Genomic DNA, 27,433 nt, shown 5'->3' on the forward strand with positions numbered 1-27,433 from the left:
CATTTTTCCATTTTTCAATGCTGGTTTTGAAACAATTTGAGACAATTAAATAACAAATGAAATCAAGCAAAGTGCAAAATTAATTGTAGTTCCAAACAGTTTCACAACTGCATTCACAATCTAAACATCACTGAATTTTTAAGTTCCAGAGTGAGAAGCAGATTTCCACCTTTCTTTCTTGCACATATTAGGATCCCAGAGAGATTAAAGCTGTCCTGAAGGTTAAGGGTGGCCTTATTTGATATAAATGTATGTTAAGTTTCACTGTTTCAACCTCTCAGAAGATCATATAAAGGCCAGTATTTCTTCTTCAGCTTTCCTCTCCAGAACCGATGCCAGAGTCCTGCTCAGAACTATTGCTCCCCTGGCAGGACACTGCCTGGAACTTGCCTGTGCCATCCTGCTCCTGCAGTAGGAGCTGTGAAGACTCCAGCCATGGGGTGGGTGCGGACACAAATATTATGGAACAGCTTAGCTCATGAGCTTCGAGGAGAGGAGGGTGGTCCAATGGAAGTCCCTGAGAATAACAAAGGACAGATATATGATATTTTCTGCTGTGACAAATTGTATGCATAATTCAGTGTCTATGATGTAAAATGTTAGAAATGTTCAAAGTGGCAGTGAAAGCAACCAGACATCCACCTCTAAAAGCACCCTCACAGAAAGTTATTGCACGAAATAGTAATGACTATGCTGCTTGATGTCTGAGACATTGTTTTATGATAGTTTTGAGAAGGTGTTTGCCTTAAGAACCATTCATGATGGCGAATACATGCAAGACTTTGTAAGGCAAAATAATACCCAAAGAAAAATTTAAATCTGTATCTTAAACATGCTGTGCATGCAGAAAAGCAGAAACTAGAAGCATTCTGTAAGGAAGTGTAGGTGAAAATTCCTGAAACAAGAACAGAAAGTCTCTTGGCTGACTACAAAAAACTGTTTTAGAAGCTTTTGTATATGACACAATTTATATTTTTTAATTTAATAAAATATAAAGCAACTGTGCAATTTTTAGTTTGCTGATGAAGTTGTGCTTACTTTTTTCACTTCAAAAATAGATAAAGTATGTACTTTGTCTAGGCATGCCCAAACCTTTGCATACCACTGCATACACATACACACAGACAACAAATACTTACTAGAATGCTGTTAGGGGTTTGGTATACTGAGATCTTTCTTCTGAGTCTGCAGCATATGTATACTACAGCTCCTAACAGTAAGACACAGCACAGCACACTGAGCATTTTCAGCCAGACTACACGTCGACCTAAAAATGACAAAAAAAAAATACATTTTTAACATTTTAAACCTTTCTATGGAAAAGTAAAAGCTAGCAGAAAGAGGTGAGCATTAACAATCTAAATGAAAATCAGATAGTAAATGAAATGCAGTAAGAAAGCCAGAACAAAGCCAGCCACCTGTTGTAGAAACACACTGAGGAGATGTGAAACTGCTGCTTTTGCTGTAGTCCTTGTTAAAGACACGGACTTGTACACAGTACTCAGTCCAAGGTTTCAGTGAGGTGAGCGGAGCATATGGGTCATTGTAGATTTTCATGTGTTTCTGTAGATGAACATTAAAGATTAAATAGATCAATAATGAAATCAATGAGTGACATGCATTCAATGACAACTGGTACTTTCTAGTTTCTTGAACAAAAAACCTTTGTAACATTCAAATAATGCAGCTAAGCATTGAAAAACTGAACACTAGGGAGCAGAAAGGCATAGCTTTAAAGGACTATTCTATACACAAACCACCATATTATGTCATTTTCTTATCTAAAATTCAAAGTTAAGCCTGTAGTTCCTATGTAGTCTGCAGTCACACAAAAACAGTTAGTGGGCACTTGACATGATGACTCTGAGACAGGGATGCAGAGTTTCCTTTGTAAAAGGGAGATGGTAAAATCTGAAAGTTGCAGCAAAACACAAAGATGGAAACTCACAGCCTTATGTGCCATGGGTATATAGCTCAGCTTCAGTGCTTGTTTTTTGCAGCAGTTCTCTAACTTTAGAGGATTCCCACTCATCTGTTTTACTACAGTTATAATTTATATCCAAAGTCACCATGTGACATGGCCACTTATTCAGTGAGGATGAGAATGTGAACCACAGCACTCACATTCCTAGTCCTAGTTCATTTTCTGCCTGCTTGAAAGACAGCTGGAACCATTATGTAACCAAAATAAATTATTTGTCTTTTTGGTCATTTTATGCAAATCTAAATTGGATAATTTCACAGTTTTTTTGCTGGTTAGCTTAACTTAATAGGAAACGATGCATTGTGCTGTTCTGCTCTCTCACAAAAATGTCTATATTTTCACAAATTTACGTCAAGTCAAGCGATGTTTCTAGCTTGCTCTGTTGAGAATGAAAATGTGAGCAAAAACACTTGATGAATGCTAAAAATACTATCATTAGCTAGTTATGTTATATAACCAAAGTGAAGTCTTTATGTATCAATTGAAATTTTCAGAATCATTACTTTATAAACATACCATTCTAGTTTACATACTGGTGCACTTATTGGTGATATAATAGTGCTTGATGACTTTATCTTCTCCAGGAAGAGTAATACTGTTTGTTTAGGTGCAACCATATGGAAGCGTACCAATGTTCCCAAGATCCTATGTTGCCAAGCTCTATATAATCACACTTCAAGGGCAAGTGTGCTCACTGCCCCCTAGTGTGTGTGTTCACTAGTGTGTATGTGGTGTTTCACTTCACAGATGGGTTAAATGCGGAGGTAGAATTTCCCCGGTTGTGGGATCAAAAAAGTATCACTTAACCTATTCAGAGGTTTTTGCATTGAAATTCATGAGGTGATAATCCAGGCCATAGCGGAGTGTGAGTGGAATAACCCACAGACATCTGTATCACACTTTTCACATTTTTTGCCTTAACAAAAATAAAAAAGAATGGAGGTAGGTTTGCAGAGTGTGTGGTTTCATTTTGCAGATTTGTGCATTGGAAAGGTCACATTACCAGGTCAGGTTGCTGTTGTTCATAGTACTGCACTTCATATTGCAGCTTCATCAAGGAGTTCATGACCGACTTGGAGATATTTAGGATTACCATTTCCACATCTCCCTGCATGTTCACTCCACTTGGTGGCCCTAGCAGCCCTGTAAAGTTCACACATAACAATACAGTCACCAACCACTTGCCTTATAGATCCACTATAAACAATTACAGAATGTGGCCCAACTGTTATTAGGGGTCCAAGCCACCCTATTGCTTTTGCTAAAGAGTTTATTATTCCTTTTCTTTCTTAAAACTGATTAGGGAAACGACACCATACGTCATCAAAACACCAAAATTGTAGAGTAGTTGTAGTAGCCTGCACTCCCCCTACTATTTAGGCAAATAAAAAGATTCATATTGACCTAATGGTGGTGCTACAGAGCAACACTTTACATTTTGGCCTATTAAAGGTCAATATTTCTTTCTATAATTGAAATAAAGAAACACTAATGGTCTCAAATATTTGCAAATATATGTATGTTCCAAAAGGAAAAGATTGCAGTTTGACTTAAACCCATATTGGTTACAGAATCAGACATGGTTATATTTTGTCCAGGCAAAGGGACCTTCAGCTAATTGCAAACTTCAAACATATAAACAGTTTTAAGCATTACTATATTTATCTTGAAGCACAGAAAGTTTCTGAATGTTTATATTGCGCTGAGGCTGACCATTTTGCAAATACAAGTCTTTTTAAAAACTCAATTGCATCCCCTCAAACCTCTCTAAAGCTACTGGTCTCAGTAATTATTTTTAAAAATTTTGCCTTTTAAGCATCTTATTATCAGACGACATGAATCAATCAGTTCAGCCTGGCTTATTCTCACAAGGGGCTATAAATCCATCCCTGCTGCTCTAATTGTGACCAAAATATGTGCCTAATAATCATCTGAGGAAACATTTGTAATTTGACCTGAGTAGACCTCAGCTTGTCCCTGCAATGCTCAATGTAGTACAAATAAACTAAAATATTAGTATGTCTCTCTAAGATTAAAGTAAGAAAACAATGTGTAACACACAACACACCTCATGAAGACTTAAAACTTTTCAAATGTATGTATGTTTCTAAATGACACAGAAAGTAGATTAAATCCATGACTACTAAATTACACAATATTGCAATATTGCATCTTATTCAGTCACTTCAACAGTAATTTTAAAATACTGTACTTCAAAACACAGAAGCAGTCATACCCCTAATATAGTTATGTGGAAAAACAAATTGGTCCAAGTCGAGTCTAACATTTGTGCAAAAAAGCTGTAAAATGGATGTTTTCTTACTACTAGTTTTTATCCAATTAACTCAAAATTAGTCTTAAAACAATGGAGTCTGAAGATAAATAATTATCAAAAACATCATGACTGTTACTCTCACATTGTTTGACTGCAAGAATTTCAGGTACAAAAAAGTGTGACCTTGCTTATTCTGACTTAAAGAGGACAGAATTAGAGTTTATTGTGAATTATTTGTAATTATTTTATGATTATATTCATCACAATAATTGAAAGTTGGGAACTTGTACCCAAAATGGTGCTTGTTTTCATCTTGCTCCCTATTATTTCTCAAGAAATGCAGTGCTTTTGTGGCTCACCATAAAAAACTCCCTTCCAGTAAGAAGGTGCTCGGTTCAAATCCTGCCTAAGCTGTCCTTACCAAAACAAAAGACAGCTTGAAGCGCTATGAAGTTTGTATCTTCAGAGCATTTGTAGGACCCTGAAGTTCAAATATCAGTTATGAATAACGACCTTAATGACGACTGATTGTATTTGGACCCCTATGATTTTACATGTGAGCAGTTACCAATCATAGGCCAGTTTCTGATCACAGAGCTGCTTTTTTTTTTTTTTTTTTTTGACTTTTATTTCTAGTGAAAAAAAGTTGGAAAGTGACTTTAAGTCGGCTCTGACAAAGATTTGTGTTTATTGTTTATTTAATATTTTTAATTAATCTAATCTACATTGTAAATCAGGGTCACTCTCAATGAGCTTTTAAGTTAAAATAAAGGTTGATTGATTGATTACATATAGCATAAAGCTAATGCAGCATTCCACAATGCGAACATCATACCAGCAGTGAAACATGGTGGTAGTGTGATGGTGAGGGGATGCTCCGTTGCTTCAGGGCAACGTGACAAAACAGAAGCTTGAATTTTGCTCTCTATTAGAAGAACCTGCAGGAGAATGTCCAGGAAACAGCCTGTGATCCAAAGCACAAGAGCAAGTCTACCTTTGAAAGATTTGGAAGAAAAAAATTAAGGCTATTGAGTGAGCCAGTCAAAGTCCTGACTCAAACCCCATTGAGATGCTGTGGCAAGACCTCAAATGGGCAATTTAAAGCCCTTCAAACTGGCTGAATTAAAGCAGTTCTGGGCTGAAACTCCACCAGGGTGGTGTGAAAGACTGATCTCCGGTTATAGGAAGAATTTGGTTGCATTTATTGCTACACATCCAGAGATTAAAGTTACTTTTTCACATGGAAGATATGTGTTGCAAGCTTTTTTCTTCAATAAATGAAGCAATTGTTTAAAAACTGTTTTTTGTTTAACGAAGTTTTTTTGTCTGATATTGCATTTCTTTAGAGGATCTGAAACCATTTAGTGATAAATAAGCAAAAATAGAGGAAATCAGGCAAGACCAAATAATTTTCCACAGCACACTATGTATCCTTTTGTCTGCTTGTGTTTTTGCTGCTCTAACACACCCGAATTCAGTTCTGATAAAAGGCTTGATGGGGCTGGGGAAAGTTCCATTTCAATAATATTGTTACAAAATCAATAGTCCTGACCAGCAATATTATTTTTGCAATGAGATGTTGACCTGACCTGACAGAAGAAATGAAAGAATGTAATCACAAGATTCACTAATAAGGAAATGATTTTCACACAGAGGAGAAAGAATTAGACCAAATTAGGTATAGAAAATACTCTTTGGTAACACTTGATTGTATTAGGGGAATTCCACTAGTTTTTTAAAAATTCTGCATAATTACTTGGTTGAGATGTAAACAATGTCATTCAGAGTGGTTTGGTGTGAAATGCTCCACTCTAGAGAAACTTACTGAGCCAGAATTGTTTACAGCGATGCGAGAGGGACCAGATGTGAACCTATATTTGTGTTTAAGACATAGTGAGCCCTAAACCAGCCATTAAGGGTGTACTTTGTGTACTTCTGGTGCCGGTCCCAAGCCCAGATAAATGGTGAGGGTTGCGTCAGGAAGGGCATCTGGCGTAAAACTTGTGCCAAAACTATCATGCGGATCACAAATATGATTGCCATACCGGATCGGTCGAGGCCCAGTTAACAACAACCGCCTCCGGTGCTGTTGACCAGCAGGGTGACGGGGGAAATTGGACTACTGTAGGTCGAAGACCATCAAAGAGGAGAGGAGAAAGGCGGTTTAGAAGGCAGCGAGAGAGAAGGAAATGCAGGAGTGTGGAGGTTAGAGTAGGGACTCTGAACATAGGGACAATGACTGGTAAAGGCAGAGAGCTTGATGGAGAGAAGGAAGGTAGATATTCCATCTGGTCTCCTGGACACACAGAAAGGAAGCAAGGCCAGGAACATTGGAGGTGGATTCAAACTGTTCTATCATGGTGTACAGAGGAAGAGAAATGGAGTAGGGATAATCCCAAAGGAACAGCTTGGGAAAAGTGTTCTGGATGTAAAGAGAGTGTCAGACAAGATCATGAGCCTGAAGTTGGAGATTGATGGTGTGACTTTGAATGTGGTCTGTTCATATACACCACAGGTTGGTTGTCAGTTAGAGGAGAAAGAGGAATTTTGGAGTAAGATGGATGAAGTGGTAGATGGTGTCCCTAGAGAGGAGAGATTAGTGATTGGTGCAGACTTCAATGGACATGTTGGTGAAGGGAACAGAGGGGATGATGAGGTGCTGGGTATGTATGGTGTGAAAGACAGAAATGCGGAAGGTCAGATGGTTGTAGATTTTGCAAAGAGAATGGAAATGGCTGTGGTGAACACGTATTTTCAGAGGGAAGAACACAGGGTGACATACAAGAGTTGAGGGAGGTGCACACAGGTGGATTATATCCTTAGCAGGAGATGCAACCTGAAGGAGGAGGATGGTTGCAGGCAGATCAGGGAAAAATTGCAACAGGCCCTTGGGGGCAGTGAGGAGCTACCTGAGGACTGGGAAACTACAGCCAAGGTGGTGAGAGAAACTGGAAAGAATGTGTTGGGTGTTTCGTCTGGTCAGAGGAAAGAAGACAAGGAAAGTTGGTGGTGGAATGAGGAAGTCCAGGAGAGTATTCAGAAGAAGAAGGCAGCTAAGAAAAAGTGGGATAACCAGAGAGATGAAGGAAGTAGGCAGGAGTACTGTGAGGCTAGTCGCATAGCAAAAAGAATGGTGGCAAAGGCAAAGGCTCAGGCCTATGATGAGCTGTATGAGAGGCTGGACAGTAAAGAAGGAGTAAAGGACTTGTATCGTTTGGCTAAACAGAGAGATAGAGTTGGAAAGGATGTACAGCAGGTTATGCTGATAAAGGATAGAGAGGGAAATGTACTAGTGAGTGAACAGAGAGTGATGAGTAGATGGAAGGAGTACTTTGAAGAACTAATGAATGAGGAAAATGAGAGAGAGAGGAGGACAACGGGGGGAGAGATATGGGATCAGGAAGTGCAGAGAATTAGTGAGGAGGTGGAAGGTGGAAGTGAGGGCAGCTTTAAAAAGGATGAAGAATGGAAAGGCAGTTGGTCCAGATGACATACCTGTGGAGGTATGGAGATGTTTCGGAGAGAAGGCAGTGGACTTTTTAACCAGGTTGTTTAACAAAATCCTGGAGAGTGAGAGGATGCCTGATGAGTGGAGAAGCAGTGTACTGGTCCCCATTTTTAAGAACAAGGGTGATGTGCAGAGCTGCAGTAACTACAGAGGTATAAAGTTGATGAGCCACACCATGAATGTATGGGAAAGAGTTGTTGAAGCAAGGCTAAGGCGAGAGGTTCAGATCAGTGAGCAGCAGTTTGGTTTCATGCCCAGAAAGAGTACCACAGATGCAATTTTTGCGTTGAGAGTGTTGGTAGAGAAGTACAGAGAAGGTCAGAAGGAGCTACATTGTGTCTTTGTGGATCTAGAGAAGGCATATGATAGGGTGCCAAGACAGGAACTGTGGTACTGTAGGAGGAAGTCAGGTGTAGCTGAAAAGTATGTTAGGGTGGTGTAGGACATGTATGAGGATAGTGAGACAGTGGTGAGGTGTGCAGTTGGAGTGACAAATGGTTACAAGGTGAAGGTAGGGTTACATCAGGGATCAGCTTTGAGCCCCTTCTTGTTTGCAGTGGTGATGGACAGGTTGACAGATGAGGTCAGGCAGGAGGCTCCATGGACCATGATGTTTGCAGATGACATTGTAATCTGTGGTGAGAGTAGAGAGCAGGTGGAAGAGAATCTGGAGAGGTGGAGGTTTGCACTGGAGAGGAGAGGAATGAAGGTCAATAGAGATAAGACGGAATACATGTGTGTGAATGAGAGGGAGGCATGTGGAAAGGTGAAGATGCAAGGAGTAGAGGTCGTAAAGGTGGATGACTTCAAATATCTTGGGTCAACCATCCAGAGCAATGGACAGTGCAAAAAAGAGGTGAGGAAGAGGGTGCAGGCAGGATGGAGTGGGTGGAGACGGATGTCAGGGCTGATGTGTGACAGAAGGATAGCAGCAAGAGTGAAAAGGAAGGTTTACAAGACAGTAGTGCATCCTGCTATGACGTATGGTTTGGAGACTGTGGCTCTGTCTAAAAGACAGGAGGATGAGCTGGAGGTGGCGGAGATGAAGATGCTGAGATTTTTGTTCGGGGTGACAAGGATGGACAAGATTAGAAATGAGCAGATCAGAGGGACAGTGAAGGTGGAGCAGTTTGGAGATAAAGCCAGAGAGGCCAGGTTGAGATGGTTTGGACATGTGTTGAGGAGGAATAGTGGATATATTGGGCAAAGAATTTTGGAGATGGAGCTGCCGGGTAGAAGGAGAAGAGGTAGACCTCAGAGAAGGTTTATGAATGTAGTGAAGGTGGACATGGAGATGGTTGGTGTGAAAGTAGAGGAGGCAATGGATAGGGCAAGATGGAGGCAGATGATCCGCTGTGGCGACCCCTAAAGGGAGCAGCCGAAAGAAGAAGACATGGTGAGCCCTGGTTCCTATGACCAATTCTGTAAAGAAAACGAGTCTCTAAAATTAACCATTTCACACCAAACCACTTTGAATGACCCTGTTTATATCTCACACACTGGATTAGGAGGAATTTTGAAGAATTGATGGAATTTCCCTTTAATGTCTGCCTCTTAACAATTACTAATTAAGCAAGCAATTAACCGTGACCTTTTGTAAAGAGGACAATATCAAATATAAGCAAGCTTAAAAATGTATAAATATTTTTATATGATCTGTTAATATGGTCTTCTGTAAATTAGTTAATGTTTGTTGACTTGAGTTAAATGTTAATTAACTGTAATGTTGCAGTTAAGCCTACTTATAATGCCTTAATGTGGCATCAAGGAATATTTACTGTGACATATGGTACGAGACATATGGTAATTGCTAGTAAATGGTCACATTTCAGTTACAAACATATACTCACATGTTCTAAACACATTTGTACATCCTGTTTATGAACAACTGACAACTAATCATACAATGATTAGTAAAGCATTGTGACATACATTAATAATAAATTGGAGGCCTGTAGTGCATACATATGTCACCCATCCTTCCAGCCATGCTCTTGGTGATCATGTAGCTTTCACCACACACCACACAGCCTATCACAGATCTGCTTCACTGGAGTACTGATGTTTTGCACCTGTTTATTATTTAAACTGTTCCAGAGTTTCTTTTCAAGGTATTGCTTCTATTCCAAAAGTTATTTCTTTATGTAGATTACCTGTTTATTGACCCCTTGCATTTTTTCGACTTTGCTTTGGCCTTTTTTTGTCAATAATTTGTAGGTAGTTTGACCAGAGGAGGATAGGTCCCTCTTGTGAGCCTTGGTTCCTCCTAAGCTTTCTTCCTGAGTTATGAGGGAGTTTTTCCTTGCCACTGTCGCCCCTGGCTTGCTCAATTCTGTGATGAATTCTGTGAAGCTGCTTTGTGACAACATCAGTTGTAAAAAGTGGTATACAAATAAATTTGATTTGATATGATTTGATTCTCTCTTTGGACTGTGTTTGCCTGGATTTGTCTTGTTATGTTTGTCCATTGTTTATCTTGGTTCTGACCTTTGCCCATTATTCGACTATGTCTGTGGATTATCGTAAAACCAGTAGAGCCTCACTTGTGAATTTTGCCTGCAAGCATCTGTCTATGCATCTGTCTGACTAGTTCTGTCTATCTGGTATTTAAAAGCAAGCCAAGTGAGCTACCCAAAGAAAGTTAACTTTAACAATGTTAGTCAAACACAAAGTTCATATTGCTTATTTATAATACAAATGGTCTAAAGTCATCCAAGTGATTAGTGAGATTATTAAAGGAGGAGCTTACAAAAATGTTACTTAAAGCTTATAATAATATTACCAGGCCACCAACTGTTAAGGCTGGACATTATCTCCCAGACTTTCTTCAGCAAAACACAATGAAATACTATAATTGAACTAAACATTGTTACTGTGAATAGTATTTTAAGTTACTGTAAAAACACAGTGTCAAAATCAGTGTGTTTATGAAACATGCTTGGTCATTGTGAATCCAGATAATTATTATCTGTTCATATTCTTTGATTAACACATCTTTAAAAGACATTTTAAGTATGCTTTTAACTTTACGATTACAATTAACATTTAATTCAGCGCTCAACAAAGAGTTAATAATTCATTTATAGATTATATTTTTAAAATATCATATAAATAGATTTATAACTAATTTCTGAACATGCTTACAGATGTTTTGTATCTGTTTCTTTGGGCATTACTAAACCCTTGCTAACAGTTAACAGGTTATTAAGAAGCAGACTTTAATTGGGAAGAAAGAAATGTTGGCATTCACTCACCATCCTCGTCCGGCGTGAATCTCAGGCGAGTCCAATTTGAATACTTGCCTGCAGCTTCAGCCCTCACCCTTATCTGGAAGCTTGCCTTGAAGTATAGCTTGCAGGGGGTGAAATCACACCAGTGTTTTCTTGAACTGGTACACACGTACTTATACGATCGCTCGTCGTCTTTAATGTTCCAGCTGAGAAAGACAAAACACAGAAACTGCGACTGAACTGATCATGATGTGAACATTAAAGTGCCCATTATATGGAAAACCAAATATTTCTCACTTTTTAAATGCGGTATGGTAACACTGTTAAAGTTTCATAACAAACTGTTCCACCCAGTGGAACTAAAACTATGGAAACTAAACTGCAAAAGCAACCTGTTCCAGAATTTGCTGTTTTTGCGAAGTTACATAAAAAACTTATTTACATTTATTCACCTATTCGGCCTTCAGCAGTTTAACCCTTTAATCAGACCACATCTTTTACATATATCAGTCATAAAGGCATAGTAACATCAAAAGCCTACTGAATTCTAATGGATAAACCGAAGTTATGAAAAGATGAATTCTGACTGGTTTTTTTTTTGTTGTTTTTTTTTTTTTTTTGTCACAGGGTGACTTGAGAGCGGAGATTGACTGCACCTGGGAGGGATGGGGATTCAATTGTTTTCCGCAGGAACGAGTCACGCGGAGCTACACGTGAGCGCAGCATGCAAACTTTACTACGGCTTGTATTACAGACGGCAGCAGCGGGAAGAATCCACTGGTGAGTGTGAGCTTGATTGACTGGCCGACCAAAGGCGAGGTTGGCGGCTCGAGTGTGAACGCGACGATCTGCAAAGCGGCTGAATCATAGGAGGGGAAGGTTCTCCAGCACCAGCGCGGAGCGAGAGAGGAAACCGGGGCGTCACAGCGCGGTGTGCGGCTGCGGCCGCGGCCGCGGACAGCGGATCGAGGGGAAGCGTGTTGAGGAACGAGGAAGTACCCTCTCTTGTTTTTAAAAGCAAGTTCGGGTGCTTTGTGTCCTAAGCTTGTTTTATTCAATCTTTTATTGTATTTATTGGAGGCTTTCTTCTATCCATTTTAGCTGTGATTTGTATTTTTATACTAACTTGGTTCTACTTCCTCCAGTCAGACCTACTACAGATTTATCTGTGTATTTATTTATGGTAGTGTAGGTGTTTATTTATGTATGTATGTTTTGTTGTTTGATTTGGCTTGTGAGATTGGTGTTGGGTGTGGAAACACTGAGTGGTGTGAACTAATATGGGTTTTATTGGGAAGTAAGAACTGTATGTGATGCCTTTTGTTTTTAATTTTGGTTTCCTTTTTTAGAAATTCTTTTTAAATCTAGAATAGTGACTGCACCCCCTTTCTCTTTATTAGTTGTAGTCTCTGGGTTCAAGGCCCTGTGCTGTGGAGTTGCACCTGGACAGGCTGTCCATCTTACATCACATATGGACTGAGGCTCTGGGATGTTGGTGGACACGGTTTTTTCTTCTTTTTTTTTTTTATTGCTGATGTAAATAAAATGTATAATTGAAAGAATTCCTGGCTTTGTGCATTACTGGTGATTCAGCTGCAGCCCCTAGGTAATTTGGCTCCTAGATAATACACAGGGAGTTTATACTCCCGCCTATGTGGCATATTGTATGCTACAATGCTTCTCACTTGTTCAGATGCACAGGCAATACACAGCACCAGTAAGAGGTTTGGTTACTACTCATACTATGTTTAAAAATGGTTTTAAATTAAACATTAGTTACCAGACTAAAAGTATAGTAAATATTTCTAATAGAATTTGTGAATATACTAAGAAATTAATTCTAATAGTAAGTTAGAATTGGCAAATATAGAAAGAACTAATTAATTCTCATAGTAAGTTAGATTTAAGTACATAATTCTAAGTTAGAATTAGTAAATATAGTAAGAAGCAATACAGTAAGTAAAAATTTGTGCTTATAGTAAGACCTAATTATGTAATTCTAATGGAAAATAGGTTTAGTGAGTATAGTAATTCAAATAGTAAGTTTGAATTTGTAAACATATATCCCTGATGATAAAAGTTACTGTACAGATAAAAACGTGAATGCAATGATGTGCAAATCATTTAATTGAAAATGTGTTGCATCACCTCTTCTTTTAACAACACTGTGTTTGGGAACTGATCTGACCACTTGCTGCATTGAAATGTTTTTCCCATTTTTGCTTGATATAGGATTTCAGCTACTTGACAGTTTAGGGTCTCCTTTGTCGTATTTTTCACTTCATAATGTATCAAATATTTTTAGTGCTCGACAGGTCTGGACTGCAGGCAGGCCAGTTTAGCACCTGGACTCTTTTAATGCAGAGCCATGCTGTTGTACTGGGTGCAGAATGTGGTTTGACATTGTCTTGCTGAAGTTCTTCCCTGTAAAAGACATCGTCAGATGTGTTCCTGAGGCCATGCAGTGATTTGTACTACAGAATCATGTCTGTTTTTAATGCAGTGCGGGCAGATCACAGACAGAATGTTTTGGTTTTTTTGGCTATACAGAGATTTCTCCAGATTCTCTAAATCTTTTAATGATAATACATGCTGTAGATGATGAAATTATTTGCTATTGTACATTGAGAAATGTCAATAAATAAGTCAATAACAAGTTAATAAGTTATCCAGTCCACGATTGCCCCAGTTTTTTAAATTCTTGAATTGTTGCACTATTTGCCCATGCAGTCTTTCACAGAGTGATGAACCCCTTCCCATCTTTGCTTCTGAAAGACTCCGCCTCAATAATGTTACTGACCTGTTGCCAAGTACCCTAATTATTTGTTAGATGTTCCATCAGTTTTTTTTTTGTTGTAGTTTTTCTGAAATGCATTGCAGGCATCAAATTCAAAATGAACATATATTTAATAAATAAATAATATCTAAAAAAATAAAATCTCTCAGTTTCAACATTTGATAAGTTAGCTTTGAACTATTTTCAATTAAATATGTTGTTTAAATGATAAGCACATCATTGCATTCTGTTTTTGTTTGCAATTTGCAGTGTCCCATTTTTTTTGGAAATGGGTTTGTAGTAAATAATTCTAAACATGAGTGCTAATTAGTGAGCATTGTAAGTAATTTTTAAAGTCAGTTACAATTAGTACATAAACTCACCAGCCACTTTATTAGGTGCACCTTGTAAGTAAAAGGTTGGACCCAAATTTGCCTTCAGAACTGATTTAATTCTTCGTGGCATACTTTAAACAAGGTGTTGGAAATATTCCTCAGAGATTTTGGTTGGTTATTTGAAATACTGTTTCTTTCTATCATCTCGAACCAGTCTGCCCATTCTCCTCTGATTTCTCACATCAACAAGGCATTTTCGTCTACACAACTGCCGCTCACTGGATATGTTCTCTTTTTTGCACCATTCTCTGTAAACCCTAGAGATGGTTGTGCATTAAAATCCCAGTAGATCATCAGTTACTGAAATACTCAGACCAGCCTGCCTGGCACCAACAACCATGCCACGTTCAAAGTCAGTTAAATCACCTATCTTCCCCATTCTGATGCTTGGTCTGCCCTCCAGCAAGTTGACTTGACCACCTCTATGCATTGAGTTGTGGCCATGTGATTGGCTAATTAGCTATTTGTGTTAACAAGCAATTGAACAGGTGCACCTAATAAAGTGGCTGGTGAGTGTATAGTAAGAAAGTAATTCTAAAAGTTAAAACTGATGAGCATAGTAATTCTAATAGTAAGTTACAATTAGTGAATTCAGATTCAGATTCCTTTATTGATCCCAGGGGGAAATTGCAGACAGGGATATTTGGCCAGTCACTTTCCCATGACCGTGCTTCTCCAAGAAAGTCAACCAGCGAGATTTGAACTCAGATCACTGGATTCAAAGTCAAGAGTGCTGACCATTACACCATGGAACCACTAGTGAATAAAGTACGTAAACTGTGTCTTAAGGTCTGTTAACTCAGTATTGTTCACTATGTAGCTTGGTAACTAACTTTACAGTGAAAGGTTTTCATTTTAATGATATCTTATATATTAGATTCTTGAAAGTGGCTAATATTGGCATTCTCTTCAGCCTCTTCGTGAGGAGCCACCTGAGTGATTTTCCAACAGGACTGAAGAAGATACACACATGCGAAGACCTTGTTAGCTGCTAAAAGCTATTTTAGTGTTGTGGCTTTGGGTATGGACAGCTTTTTTATTTACAATGTGTTTATTTTCCATCTGTGAGGAAAGCCCCAGGGCATTCTAATGATTTGTGAGAAATCAAAAAATATATCTCTGTAATCTTCAGGTGTTTTTATTTGTATAGAATAATGTTGTATTTGAAATCAGCAAGTGTTGTAATCCTCTTAATTCACTGTTCAGTTTTGGTTGGAAACAAAAGGCATTGACATATGATATTAAAATGGAATATTATCCCATCAGGATTGCTTTCTTTGTGGTTTCTAGGTAGTAACAGCCAAGCAAGCTCTCCCATTGCTTAGAAGTTCAGAAGCCAGACTGAAGAACTTACACATTAGATTAACTACCAACATGACTAGGAAGTAGAGGTATCAAACAATCATCTCCCTAATTTAGGGAGAAACAAATCGGTCTAGACCTTCTGCATAGTTCTTGATACATCACTGACTGTGAATTTGAGCTGTAGTCTAAGCAGGTTTCAGTTAGTTGTTAGTAATGGAAAAGAGTGGTGGCAGCTCTGTGCTAGCATTCCTTAATGGAAGACTCATTGTAAAACTTATAAATACAAGCTTAAATAAAAACATTTGGAATGTCTTTTGCAAGCTTTAAATGTCTGTGATTAATCCAGAAGAGCAAAGAATGCTAAAAATATTCATGTGCAATAGCTTTAGCTTAGTGCTACTATACAATTCAAACACCTTAAGGGTACTAGCATAAATTAGCCTAATTGTAGAGGTGTTTTTTGTCAAATTTTTTTTTGCTTTGACATTTATGGCCCAAACAGATGGCCTAGCTCTAGTAGTCATTGTCCAAATCATAGGCATACACAAACTTACATCGAGATGTCTAACATTGTGAAAAAAATATACATTCAATCAAGAAGTTTCAACCTTTAGACTGTTAGTTTATATCTTGCCTGTTTAGTGCCTTCTAAGCAGATGCTTTTCTGAAAAAACTCACAAGGTATAAGCAGCAGTGAAGTTGGCAGAGTCATTGAGTTGTGAGTCGCTCCAGGCCCACTGCAGGGTGTAGTTCAGGTCCATCGCAATCATTCTTACATCATAGGGAGTGGACAAAGTTGTGGATGCTGGGGGGACAAAAACAACATTGTATTTTTGTTGCAACATTCATACTAACAAAAGTTCTGATGCTTTACGCCTCTAAGTTTGTGAAGTGAAGTGTCAATGTGAACATCACTCATAGAAACAATTTCACAAGGTTATATTTATCAAGGATGGGGAAGTAACTACAAATTTTTGTAGCTAATAGCTGTAGCCAATAGTTTTATGAAAAGTAGTTAATAGCTATAGTGCCTAAAAGTTTTGTGTAGCTATAGCAATAATTTTCACTACAATTTTGCTACAGGCTTCAGGCAATGTACGCAAAATGTGGGCCATAGAACGTGCTTGTTACTGGGCTACTGACGACTGTGCCTCGGAACACTCATGCGCTGGCCCCACATGCTGATCCCCACATGCTGAAAGGACAAAATGGATTAAGAAAAGACATTTGTCCTTTCTAAAAAATAAAAGTAGTTTGGGAGCCACTGTTATGTCTGTTTTACCATCATGGCAGTAAATATGTCTCAGTTATTATACTATAGTCAGGTATAGCCTCTTTTCTCACACAACAGTTAGGAAACTTTCAAATGCAAGACGTTTCTCAACATTTAACTATTTATGAGGCTGATGTTGGCTTCTCCTTTGCCCAATTCTTGGTTGAATTTGACCACCTTAAATGGTCCCTGTGGCACCAGAATGTACTGCTGCGCTATTTAAATTGGAACGGGAAAATTTGAATGAGAAGCTAGTGAAAGAGACTTCACGACTTAGTTTTTGACAGTTTCTCATTCATATTAAACCTATCAGGAAATGAGCTGGCGTGATTATAAATGCAAATTAGTCCATTCATCTCTAAATTATCCATTTATCTCATCGCTCTCTTTACGGTTTTGTTAGCTATGAGCTAGGCACAGTTGTCTGCGTCACTGTGTGGTAAGTGAGTAGATGAGTAAATGCAGTGTCTTGTTCACACTGTCAGTTGAGCTTGTTTAGTGTGTCAGGTGGAGATTCAAGAACATTCTGAAAATCGCACTTTGAAAGTATATAAAAAGTAGTGCACTACTTTTCAAAAAGTAGCTAAAAAGTAGCCACTACTCTTTCTATTTGTAGCTAGCTACAAATTTTGGGAAAGTAGCTACAAAGTAGCTAGCTACTAATTTTTCAGTAGCTATCCCAATCCTGCATTTATCCTAAACCTCCTCTGTTCTGTTTTCCTCTATTTTTTGTGAATCTGTCACTACATGGTTTCGGATCCTCAGAATGTAAGGTACACATAGGAATGTAAGGTACGCACTTAAAAAAGATGGTTCATCAAGGTTCAATATAGAACCATTTCATGCTGATGATTCTTTGCATGTTTAATTTTTTTTTTCAGATTGATGAAGAACGTGTTGTATATAGTTCTATTTAAAACCTTTTAAGGATTTTTCAGTTGCTTGATATCATAACAGTGACAAAACCTTTGGTGCTAAATAATAATTTTCTGAAAGGTTCTATATAAAACCCTACATAACACATTCTCCATCAATCAGAACCATTCCACCATGCAAAGAACCATTTCAACATAAAATGGTTTAATATAGGACTTTCATTGCCTTTACTGAAAAACCCCTGAAGAAGACAATAAGAACAAGAGGGAACAAAACATTTTGAAATGACTGTTTAATTATATAAGGGGGAAAAACTTGAAACTCCTTTAGACCACATCAGAATTTTTATAAACATGAACGTTGGCTATACTTTTGGGTGGATAACACACCCAGTCAATTGTAGAAGCAGGTTGTTTTAAGTAACAGTGAATAGAACAGGATGACCCACAGTTGTCAGAATCTCAGAGCAGGGTGGCAGGTGGGCTTTGGAATTGCCAATCCACTGTGCAGAAGTCAGACATCATTTCAGCCCTCACATCCTTCCATTCACTGTACTTTTTTGGCGTTCACAGAGACCTGGATCACTCCCATGAACTCCCATGAATTCACCAGACCTGTCTCTGCACTGGATATAACAGTAATTTCCCATGCATCGTTCTGATCACCACTTCCTATCTTTCTCGCTCTCCCTCCCTGCCACTCCTGTCCATTCCACCCTTTTGTGCTCCTCTTCTTGACACAACCTGCACTCCACTCCTTTCTTGTCTTTCGCTTCAACTATCCTGACCACACTTCCCCATCCTGATTCATTTTCTTCTCTCTCACCGAACACAGCTACAGATGCTTTCCTTTCTTCACTCTCATCTGCAAATAACTTTCTGTGTCCTCTCTCCTCCAGGCCAGCAAGATCTTCCCCACCTGCCCCCTGGCTGACAGGTGTCCTGCACAGCAACCAGCAAGAACTAAGGAAGGCTGAGAGAAGGTGGAGGAAATGCCAGCTTGACTCAATCTTCACTCCTACCAATCTCTCCTTTCCAGGTTCTCACTCAAAGTTACTGCTGCAAAGTTATCTTTCTACAGAGGGAAACTGGAAGCAACAGCATCTGATCCACACAAGCGCTTCAGCATTTTCTCCTCTCTCCTCAACCCTCCTCCTCCCCCTCCAACCTCTTCTCTCACCCCTGAGGACTTTGTCACCTTTCTTTGAAGAGAAGGTTGATAGAATCCACCAGTCTTTTCCCTCTGTCCCCACTTGTTCCACTAGATATCCTCCTCTCATTCTCAATCCCTTAAACTGTTTTTCTTCTCTTTCCACAGATGCTGTCCTTCAACAGATCAAATCCAGTAACCCCACCACCTGCCCACTGGATCCCATCCCCTCTGCATTGTTCCAGTCAATCTCCAAGGACCTACTGCCCATCATTGCTTTTTTCATTAAGTTCTTGTCATCAAGTTCCATCAACTTTCAAGATTGCAAGAGTACTTGCCTTCCTGTAAAAACCCACGCTTGACAGTCCTGATGTCAGCAACTACAGACTTCTATCACTTCTTTCTTTCCATTCAAAAATTCTTGAATATGCAGTCTTTAATCAACTGTCTCTCTTTCTCACATAGAACCAGCTCCAGGACACCAACCAGTCTGGCTTCAACAGAAACTGCTCTTATAGCAGTGACCGAGAAGCTCCAGTCAGCAAGATCTGCCAAACTGTCATCAGTCCTGATTCTTCTTGACCTCTCAGCAGCTTTTGACACGGTCAACCACCCAATCCTTCTATACATCTCCACCAACCTTGGAACCACTGCGTGGAAGTGGTTCAAGTCCTATCTGGAGGATTGCGCTTATCAGGTAACATGGAGAGGGTCCATGTCCTCTCCATGCAGGCTCTTCACTGCTGTCCCACAAGGCTTGATGCTGGGTCCTCTTCTCTTTTCTCTTTACACCCTCTGACACAGGTTTCCAGTCGCATCTCAGCACGTCTGTCTGACATCTCTTCATAGATGGCAGCTCACCACCTGAAGCTCAATCCTAGCAAGACCAAGCTGCTATTCATCCCTGTAACAACATGTCCTCATCATGTTCTTGCCATCTCATTCGAAAAAAGATTGTTCCATCTGTAGAGGCAAGAAGTCTTGGTGTGATTCTGGATGGCCAGTTATCGTTGTCGACTCACATCACAAACCTGACTCGGTCATGCATATTTCTCCTGTACAACATTTGTAGGATCCGACCCTTTCTCACTCAAGAGGCCACCCAGGTGCTAGTGCAGTTGCTTGTCATCTCAAGACTTGATTACTGCAACTCGCTCTTGGTTGGTCTTCCCATACAGGTCATCAAGCCTCTGCAATGGTAAAAGCTTTGAGTACAGCTTGGCTCAATCCACCATCCTTCAAGGCATGTGGAAGACAAGTATCAAGACTGTTCTCCCTACTGGCACCCAGGTGGTGGAACAAACTCCCACAGTCTCTTGCTGTCTTCAAACGCAGACTGAAGACACATCTCTTTATACAGCACTTAAATTAGCACTGAATTAAGTATTGATTGCAATGTATTATACTGCACTTATGTATTGTATTATATTGTATTGTATTGTCTTGCACTGTTCTGTGTTCAGCTCTGTTCCTTTTTTCTCTGGGTATCAACAGTGACTTTTTTGTTTCTGGCAGTGTCTGAGTGTAACGATGAGGAGCAGTGATAAGCAAGATTTATTAAGGGCAAATCCAGACTCAGGGTCAAGAAATTCCAGGGTCAGAGAGCCAACCAACCAACCAACACGGGGGTACCGAGGGACAGACATAACTAAACACAGGCTGGAAACATGAAGGAGGCCAGAAATAAACAAAACACCATAGGATATAACAAAGACCACAAGATAATACACCACACAAGAATACAAAACAACGACCAGCATAATAGGGGGAAACACAGGCTTAAATACAGGGACAGGTAACAAGACACAGGTGGTTAACAAGAGGGTAACAGGTGATAAACAATCAAGGGCAGGGTCTGGAAACAAGGGGGCAGGACCGGGAAAGAATCAAAACAAAAGCTCATGGATGACTGGGAGGGGCCAATTGTGGCACTGAGCTCAGGAGTAGCTTTCTCTCTAACCTATTGGTAACTAGCAAAGATACTTTCTCTAGATAGACAAAGCACTTCTTGTAAGTCCCTCTGGATAAGAGTCTCTGCTAAATACTGTAAATGTATTTGTAGAACAGATTGAACCAAAATATGGCAAATGAATGTGCTTGAGGCTGTAAAATCAAATGTTAGAGAGAGAGAGAGAGAGAGAGAGAGAGAGAGAGACTGTTGGGAAAACTACCTTTTTCTTTCTACTTTATCTGCCCCATGGCTCCCTAAGTTTAATTTCAGTGGATGGAACCACAAATAAATGCTGCCATCCTTTGCACCAAATGCATTGTAATGCATGGAGCTTAATATTCATTAAACACTGCAGTGAAGATCAATGGCTGGTGGATGCTTGTGATTTAATGGTGAAAATGAGCCAAATGCAGTCCAATTAATCATCAAGTTATCAGAGTGAGAAGACCAGTTTAAAATAGAATTAAGTGGTCCCAAAAAAGCTTTAGTAACACACAGGTTTATGAACATCAACAACAATAACATTAGGAGGCATATAGTTTGCCATTTAATAACAAATATTGTGAGGTACACACTATCTCAATATATAGATGTTTTATCACAAGAGCACTGGAAAAGTTCTGTTTTCTCTAATGCCTTTGTTAAATAACTTTGGTACAAAATCCTCTTGTATCAGTGCAGCACTACTAGTGTAATCCACTGGGAAGTAAGTTCTTTGTTGTTGTGACCAAATGCTGATTTATCCTATAATAATAAAAATAAATAAATAAAAGGTCAGTTCATATAGTGCCTTTCATAAACCCAAGGATGCTTTACAAAGAGGAGAGAAAAAAAGACATAATACTTTGAAGAAGAAGAGTAGCGAGCAGTAAAGAGGAAGGTTTTAGGTAAAACTTTAAAAGAAGAGAGAGTAGAGCAGTTACAAAGAGATTGAGGTAGAGAGTTCCAAAGTTTGGGAACAATAGCACTAAAAGACCTGCCACCCACTACCAAGAGTCTTGTGCATGGAACAGCAAGAAGGAATATCGGGGTGAGACCATGAAGAGCTTTGAAGGTTAGAAGAAGAAGTGTATGCTTGACACGGGAGGATTTTGGTAACCAGGGAACCTGATGGAGGATGTGGTGATGTGTGCAGTACACATGGTAAAAGTGAGGACTAAAAGTGAGTATGTTTACCAGCATTATGACATCAACATTGTTGAGCAGACGGGGGAGGCATGCAATGTTACACAATAGTAGAATTCATCTACAGCTGTAAAAATAAATAAATAAAATGTCAGTTCATATAGTGCCTTTCATAAACCCAAGGATGCTTTACAAAGAGGAGAGAAAAAAAGACATAATACTTTGAAGAAGAAGAGTAGCGAGCAGTAAAGAGGAAGGTTTTAGGTAAAACTTTAAAAGAAAAGAGAGTAGAGCAGTTACAAAGAGATTGAGGTAGAGAGTTCCAAAGTTTGGGAACAATAGCACTAAAAGCTGTAGATGAATAAATAGGGGTGAAAGCAGATTGTCAGACTGTCAGCATTTTGAAGTTGGGTAATTTGGGAGAGAGAGGACTGTGCTACAGTGGGGAGTTCCTGGTAGATGCTGTTAATTTTGTCCCTAAAGACATCCTGAAAAGCCCGGCATTGAGCAGGGGAGCAGGGAGTAGATCACATAGGGGTTGAAGAGGTTTGTGTGTGGTCCTAAACACAGTTATGGGCTGCCACCATTTATAATAGTTCTGGGAAATTTAATTTTACCGACACAACACAAACCTTTCTTTTGTTGAACCAAATGTGTCAATTATAATTTATGCAGAAAATGTGTAAAATTGATGCTGCCTACTGCAACTATGTGAACTTTTATGCACAGAAATGCAGATATGTGACAAAGAATATAATAAACACTGGACACAGAATGTGCAGTACCTAGAAATATCTGCCAGTCTGTCAAGTCCAAGCATGTTCTAGTCACATGAGTACTAGCAAACACTTCTATGCAGGAAGTCTACTCACTCAGTGAGGATATGAGAATTAACATGCTTGTAGAAGTTTCAATACAGTAGAAATAGCTCTGGGAACTGCAGCTTCTCTACTCATTACCAAACAATACTGTCTGATCTGTCCTTTGTGACTACTTTTTGTGCACTAAAACATCTGAACAGATATGAAAGGCAGCTAGGCTGACATTCTTACTTTGCTTTCTCTTTTGAATTCACTCGTCTTCTTACCAGAAAAAAGGACAAGCAGATTCAGTCCCACGTGGAGGTACATTCCTGTCGGAGACCATTCAGAGCTGTATTTGCCAGATCCTCCTGAACAATCTGTAGCATCAGCCAGTGCCAGGAAAGCATTCATCACCTTGTCTACAGGAAATGTCGGGTGGTGTGTAGAAAGTCTTTACAGAACCGGCTCTGACAGACATGCCACCACTTCCGTGCCATCGCAGCTGAGCAAACAAAGAAAGCAGATGTAATGAGGTTTCTGAGTTTTTTTTTTTTACCATTGTATATTCACAGCTCTCTTATCTATATTCAGATTCAGATTCAGATTCCTTCATTGATCCCAGGGGGAAATTGCAGTTGTTACAGTTGCAGCCATTTATGTAAAAATAAACACTTTACTCATAATTTAAGACAATATAGAGAATTTACAGTATGCACACCAGATTTAAGTACTTAAGAATATAGTAAGATGGCGGTGATAGTAATATGAAACATCAGGTATAAAGCAGTTACAATTATTTAAATTATTTAAATTAAGTTAGTGTCCCTCTGAGTTATTGCACACACAATTGTTATTATTGCACATATGAACAGTTTCGTATTGAGTTTTGTGAATCACACACTGAGGGAGGAGTTATAGAGTTTGATGGCCACAGGTAAGAATGACTTCCTGTGGCGCTCTGTGGTGCATTTTGGTAGAGTGAGTCTTGAGCTGAATGAGCTCTTGTGTCTCATCACCGTGTCGTAGAGTGGGTGGGAGCCATTGTTCATAATGGCCTGCAATTTAGACAGCATCCTCCTCCCCGACAGCGAGTCCAGCTCCACACTCACAACATCGCCGGCCTTGCGGACCAATTTGTTGAGTCTGTTGGCATCTGCCACCCTCAGTCTGCTCAGAAAATAGAGACGACTTTGGCCCTTCCTGTAGAGGGCGTCAGTGTTCTTAGCCCACTCCAGTTTATTGTCAATATACACACCCAGATATTTGTAATCATCCACAGTGTCAGCGATGACACAGGGGTCACCGATGCCTTGTGCCTCCTCAGGTCCACCACCAGTTCCTTTGTCTTTGTCACATTGAGCTGCAGGTGGTTCCGCTCGCACCATGCGACAAAGTCCTTCACCGTCGCCCTGTACTCATCCTCTTCACCCTTGCTGATACATCCAACTATTGCAGAGTCATCAGAAAACTTCTGAAGGTGGCAAGTCTCTGTGCCGTAGCTGAAGTCCGTGGTGTAGAGGGTGAAGAGGAAGGGAGAGAGGACAGTACCTTGTGGGACTCCAGTGTTGCTGACCACTCTGTCCGACACACAGTGCTACAGGCATACGTACTGTGGTCTGCCAGTCAGGTAGTCAACAAGGGGGGCATCTACCTGCATCACTGTGAGCTTATCACCCAGAAGAGCGGGCCAGACGGTGTTAAATGTGCTGGACAAGTCAAAAAACATGACCCTCACAGAGCTGGCTGGCTTATCCAGGTGAGAATAAACTCGGTTGAGCAGGTAGATGATGGCATCTTCAACTCCCAGGCGGGGCTGATAGGCAAACTGGAGGGGATCTAGAAAAGGCTGGACTATGGGTCGGAGCTGATCCAAGACAAGCCTCTCCATGGTCTTCATGACATGAGACGTCAGTGCCACTGGCCTGTAGTCCTTGGCGTCACTGGGTCATGGCGTCTTTGGGACAGGAACAATGTAGGATGTCTTCCACATCATGGGGACCCTCTGGAGACTCAGGCTCAAGTTGAAGACATGTTGAAGTATTCCACAAAGTTGGGTGGCACAGGCTTTAACACTAGAAGTCCCAGAGAGGGGTCATTTAACATTTCTACCTCTGGAACCTAGAGACGGGTCGAGTGACCTGAAGGATTTTAGCTAACATCCTATAATCACCGTCTTTTGTTCTGTAAATAAGGCCATTACTGGCGCACCACAGGAGGTTTGCCATTGAGTTTAGCTATTTAGTTTCTAGTTAGTTCTATTCAGTTTATTGTATTTGATAATATAAAGATTATACATTTTGTATTTAGTTTAGTTTTATTTGAGCAAAAAAGCAAACAATGAATGATTTATTTTTTTTTATTTTAAATAGAGAATTAGAAATTTTACAGCAAGGTACAGCTGTGAGTAATGACATTTGTGTCAAGAGGACTGAAATTTCAGCGTGAAAAATTTAAGAACAACTCTTATTTGTTTCCATGCTTTTTATTTTTGTTATTAAAAATAATACAAAAAATACAAGGAATAAAACAATTCCACACATATTTACAATAGTCTGCAGTGGGGGGCTGAGTGTGTGTGAGTGGCATTTCCTTGTGTGGCTAGCATTTCAGCACTCACTCAGCAGTCTTTCTGCACTGTCAGAACATACCTGGCACTGCCAGGGTATGTCCCTGGTACATTTGCCACACGTGTATTTGTAGCAGTCGACACATCTCACTATCCTCGACTGTGCCGAGGATAGTGATTTTCCGGCTAAGCAGTCGTTGTGCAAGTGAGAGTGATGTAAAGAAATTGTCCGTGGTTACAGTTCTGCCCTTGTCCATGAATGGTTCCATCAGCCTCATCACTACAGTCTCGGACAGTCTCTCCCCGTTGGGACGACTGGGGTCCTTGCCAAGATATGGGAGGACATTACAGATGTACTTTGATTTCAAGTCGCAAGCCACCCAAAACTTAATACCAAACTTGTCTGGTTTTGTTACACTGTATTGCAGAAAACAGCAGCGAGTCAGAGATTGCAGCAAACTTATCGGTCTCTGCTCGCTCACTGCGTGTGAACATGTCATCAAAGCGTAGGTGTTGCATGATGTCTTGGAAGCGGTTTCGGGCCATAGTTGCAATGATCCTTGGGTTTGCAAGGTTTGCTGACCAGCTGTCACGTAGTGATGGAACCTTGGTCACCCCCCTCAAGATAATGACTGAAATAAATGCCATTAGTTCTGGGAGATCCATGAACCAATCCACCTGCTCCGTATGACGTGCATGTTGTGTCGTCCATTCTTGAATGCTACGAAGCATGTCAAGAGTGATAAAACAGAGGAAGCTCTGAAGGCGACTCCGGACACTAGCTCTTGGCTCTCCATCTGTAGGGTACGGTTCTATTGGGGTGAAATGGAGACGTTTCCCCACTTGTTCTTCACGCCACACTGTACCATCTTTTGTGGTCTCTGTCGGCTCACTCGCCAACCGAGCTCTCTTTTTTAGTAGAGGAGGAGTTTCCTCATCTGCAAGATAAATAATTAAAATTTTAACATTTTGTTTTGGTTCTAAATAAAAAAGATAGTCAGAAAATGGAAATAGGTAATTTGAGAAATCTAACCTGAAGACAGCTCAGAGTCCAGTTGAAGGACTATGTCTTCTCCATCTGATTCACAAGGGTTGGTGTTACTCAGGATCCGTTCCAATGCCTGTTGAGTGGTGAACCTTCTCTGCATTTTGTTTCTGCTTCTTTATTCCTATTTATCCCCCACAGCACAAAAGGCTGCATGCAAATTTGCTAAGGTGTTAGCAACCTTATGCATGTCCCCTGCACAACAATGCAGCTGGGGGGTGGACAGACATTCAGGAGCAACTTACATTCTTTTGCTTACACCCTGCAAGGTTTGCAAGAGGTTTAGGTGGATCAACACAATTAATTTGTTTTCTTTTTCTAAACTGTCATTTTGAACCCACTTCTTCCACATCTTTTTTAAAAACTTTTGCATATTTCTTGAAACAGATTGTATGTTTTGCAAACTATATGTACTTTTGGCAAAATTACCTGTATAATGCAGCACAACATCACAGATCAGCAGCGAAAGGTCACATCTCCCCCATACACTTTATGTATGCTTCAAAACAAAATGTGTTTTATACAAATTGTCAGTTCCCTCAAAATGCCCCAAAAAAGTGTCTTGAGCTGTGTTTCACATGGTGTTTTGAGAATGTCACCTCGGTTTCAAGAAATGAGCCAAACCAATTGAAAAAAAAAGATCAACTTTTTAAGATTCAACTAATTTAAATCAACTTTAATTTGTTCACAATGTGCACCACCATGCCACCATGCTCAGGACATGCCCCCTCCTTCTACCTAACCATTAGAGCACTATCAGTCCTCTTTTGGCATGCATAGGCTTGCAGGTAACACACTATTCAACCTACCCCCAGCTAATCTATGTTTTTGTATTTTGCTAGCCAGCATGGTCAAACAGTTTTCATCCTTATCCTTCTTTTCTTCAAAAAAATAAATAAATAAAAGGTTTTGTCTATTTATTCTTTTACATTTTTATTTTTAACTTTTTCTTCACCTGCTTTTTTTTATTAGTCAGCATAAATTATTATTGGCCAGCTTATTTTGCTAGCCAGCATGGTCAAACAGTTTTCAAATAATATTCATATATACATACATGTAACAATGTAGAGAAAAGAAAGAAGGAAATGGAAGGGAAGAACAGGAGAAGAAAAAGCAGGTGAAGAAAAAGGTAAAATTAAAAAATTAAAAGAATGAATAGACAAAACCTTGTA

The 27,433-nt window shown here is 39.6% G+C and overlaps 1 protein-coding gene across 1 annotated transcript; it reads right to left on the minus strand.

The window, feature by feature from the left end:
• LOC108413043 (interferon alpha/beta receptor 1a-like) lies at nucleotides 1-23,130 on the minus strand. The gene is made up of 7 exons (XM_017685352.2): nucleotides 22,935-23,130; nucleotides 16,152-16,278; nucleotides 11,022-11,203; nucleotides 2,988-3,127; nucleotides 1,419-1,563; nucleotides 1,140-1,267; nucleotides 1-517 (listed from the first exon to the last, which is right to left on the minus strand). The coding sequence occupies exons 1-7, from the start codon at nucleotides 23,059-23,061 to the stop codon at nucleotides 311-313; spliced, it is 1,056 nt and encodes a 351-aa protein (XP_017540841.1). The 5' UTR covers nucleotides 23,062-23,130; the 3' UTR covers nucleotides 1-310.
• Between the last annotated feature and the right edge of the window lie 4,303 nt (nucleotides 23,131-27,433).

The sequence above is a fragment of the Pygocentrus nattereri genome, chromosome 6, assembly GCF_015220715.1.
Source record: "Pygocentrus nattereri isolate fPygNat1 chromosome 6, fPygNat1.pri, whole genome shotgun sequence".
Taxonomy (NCBI): Eukaryota; Metazoa; Chordata; class Actinopteri; order Characiformes; family Serrasalmidae; genus Pygocentrus; species Pygocentrus nattereri.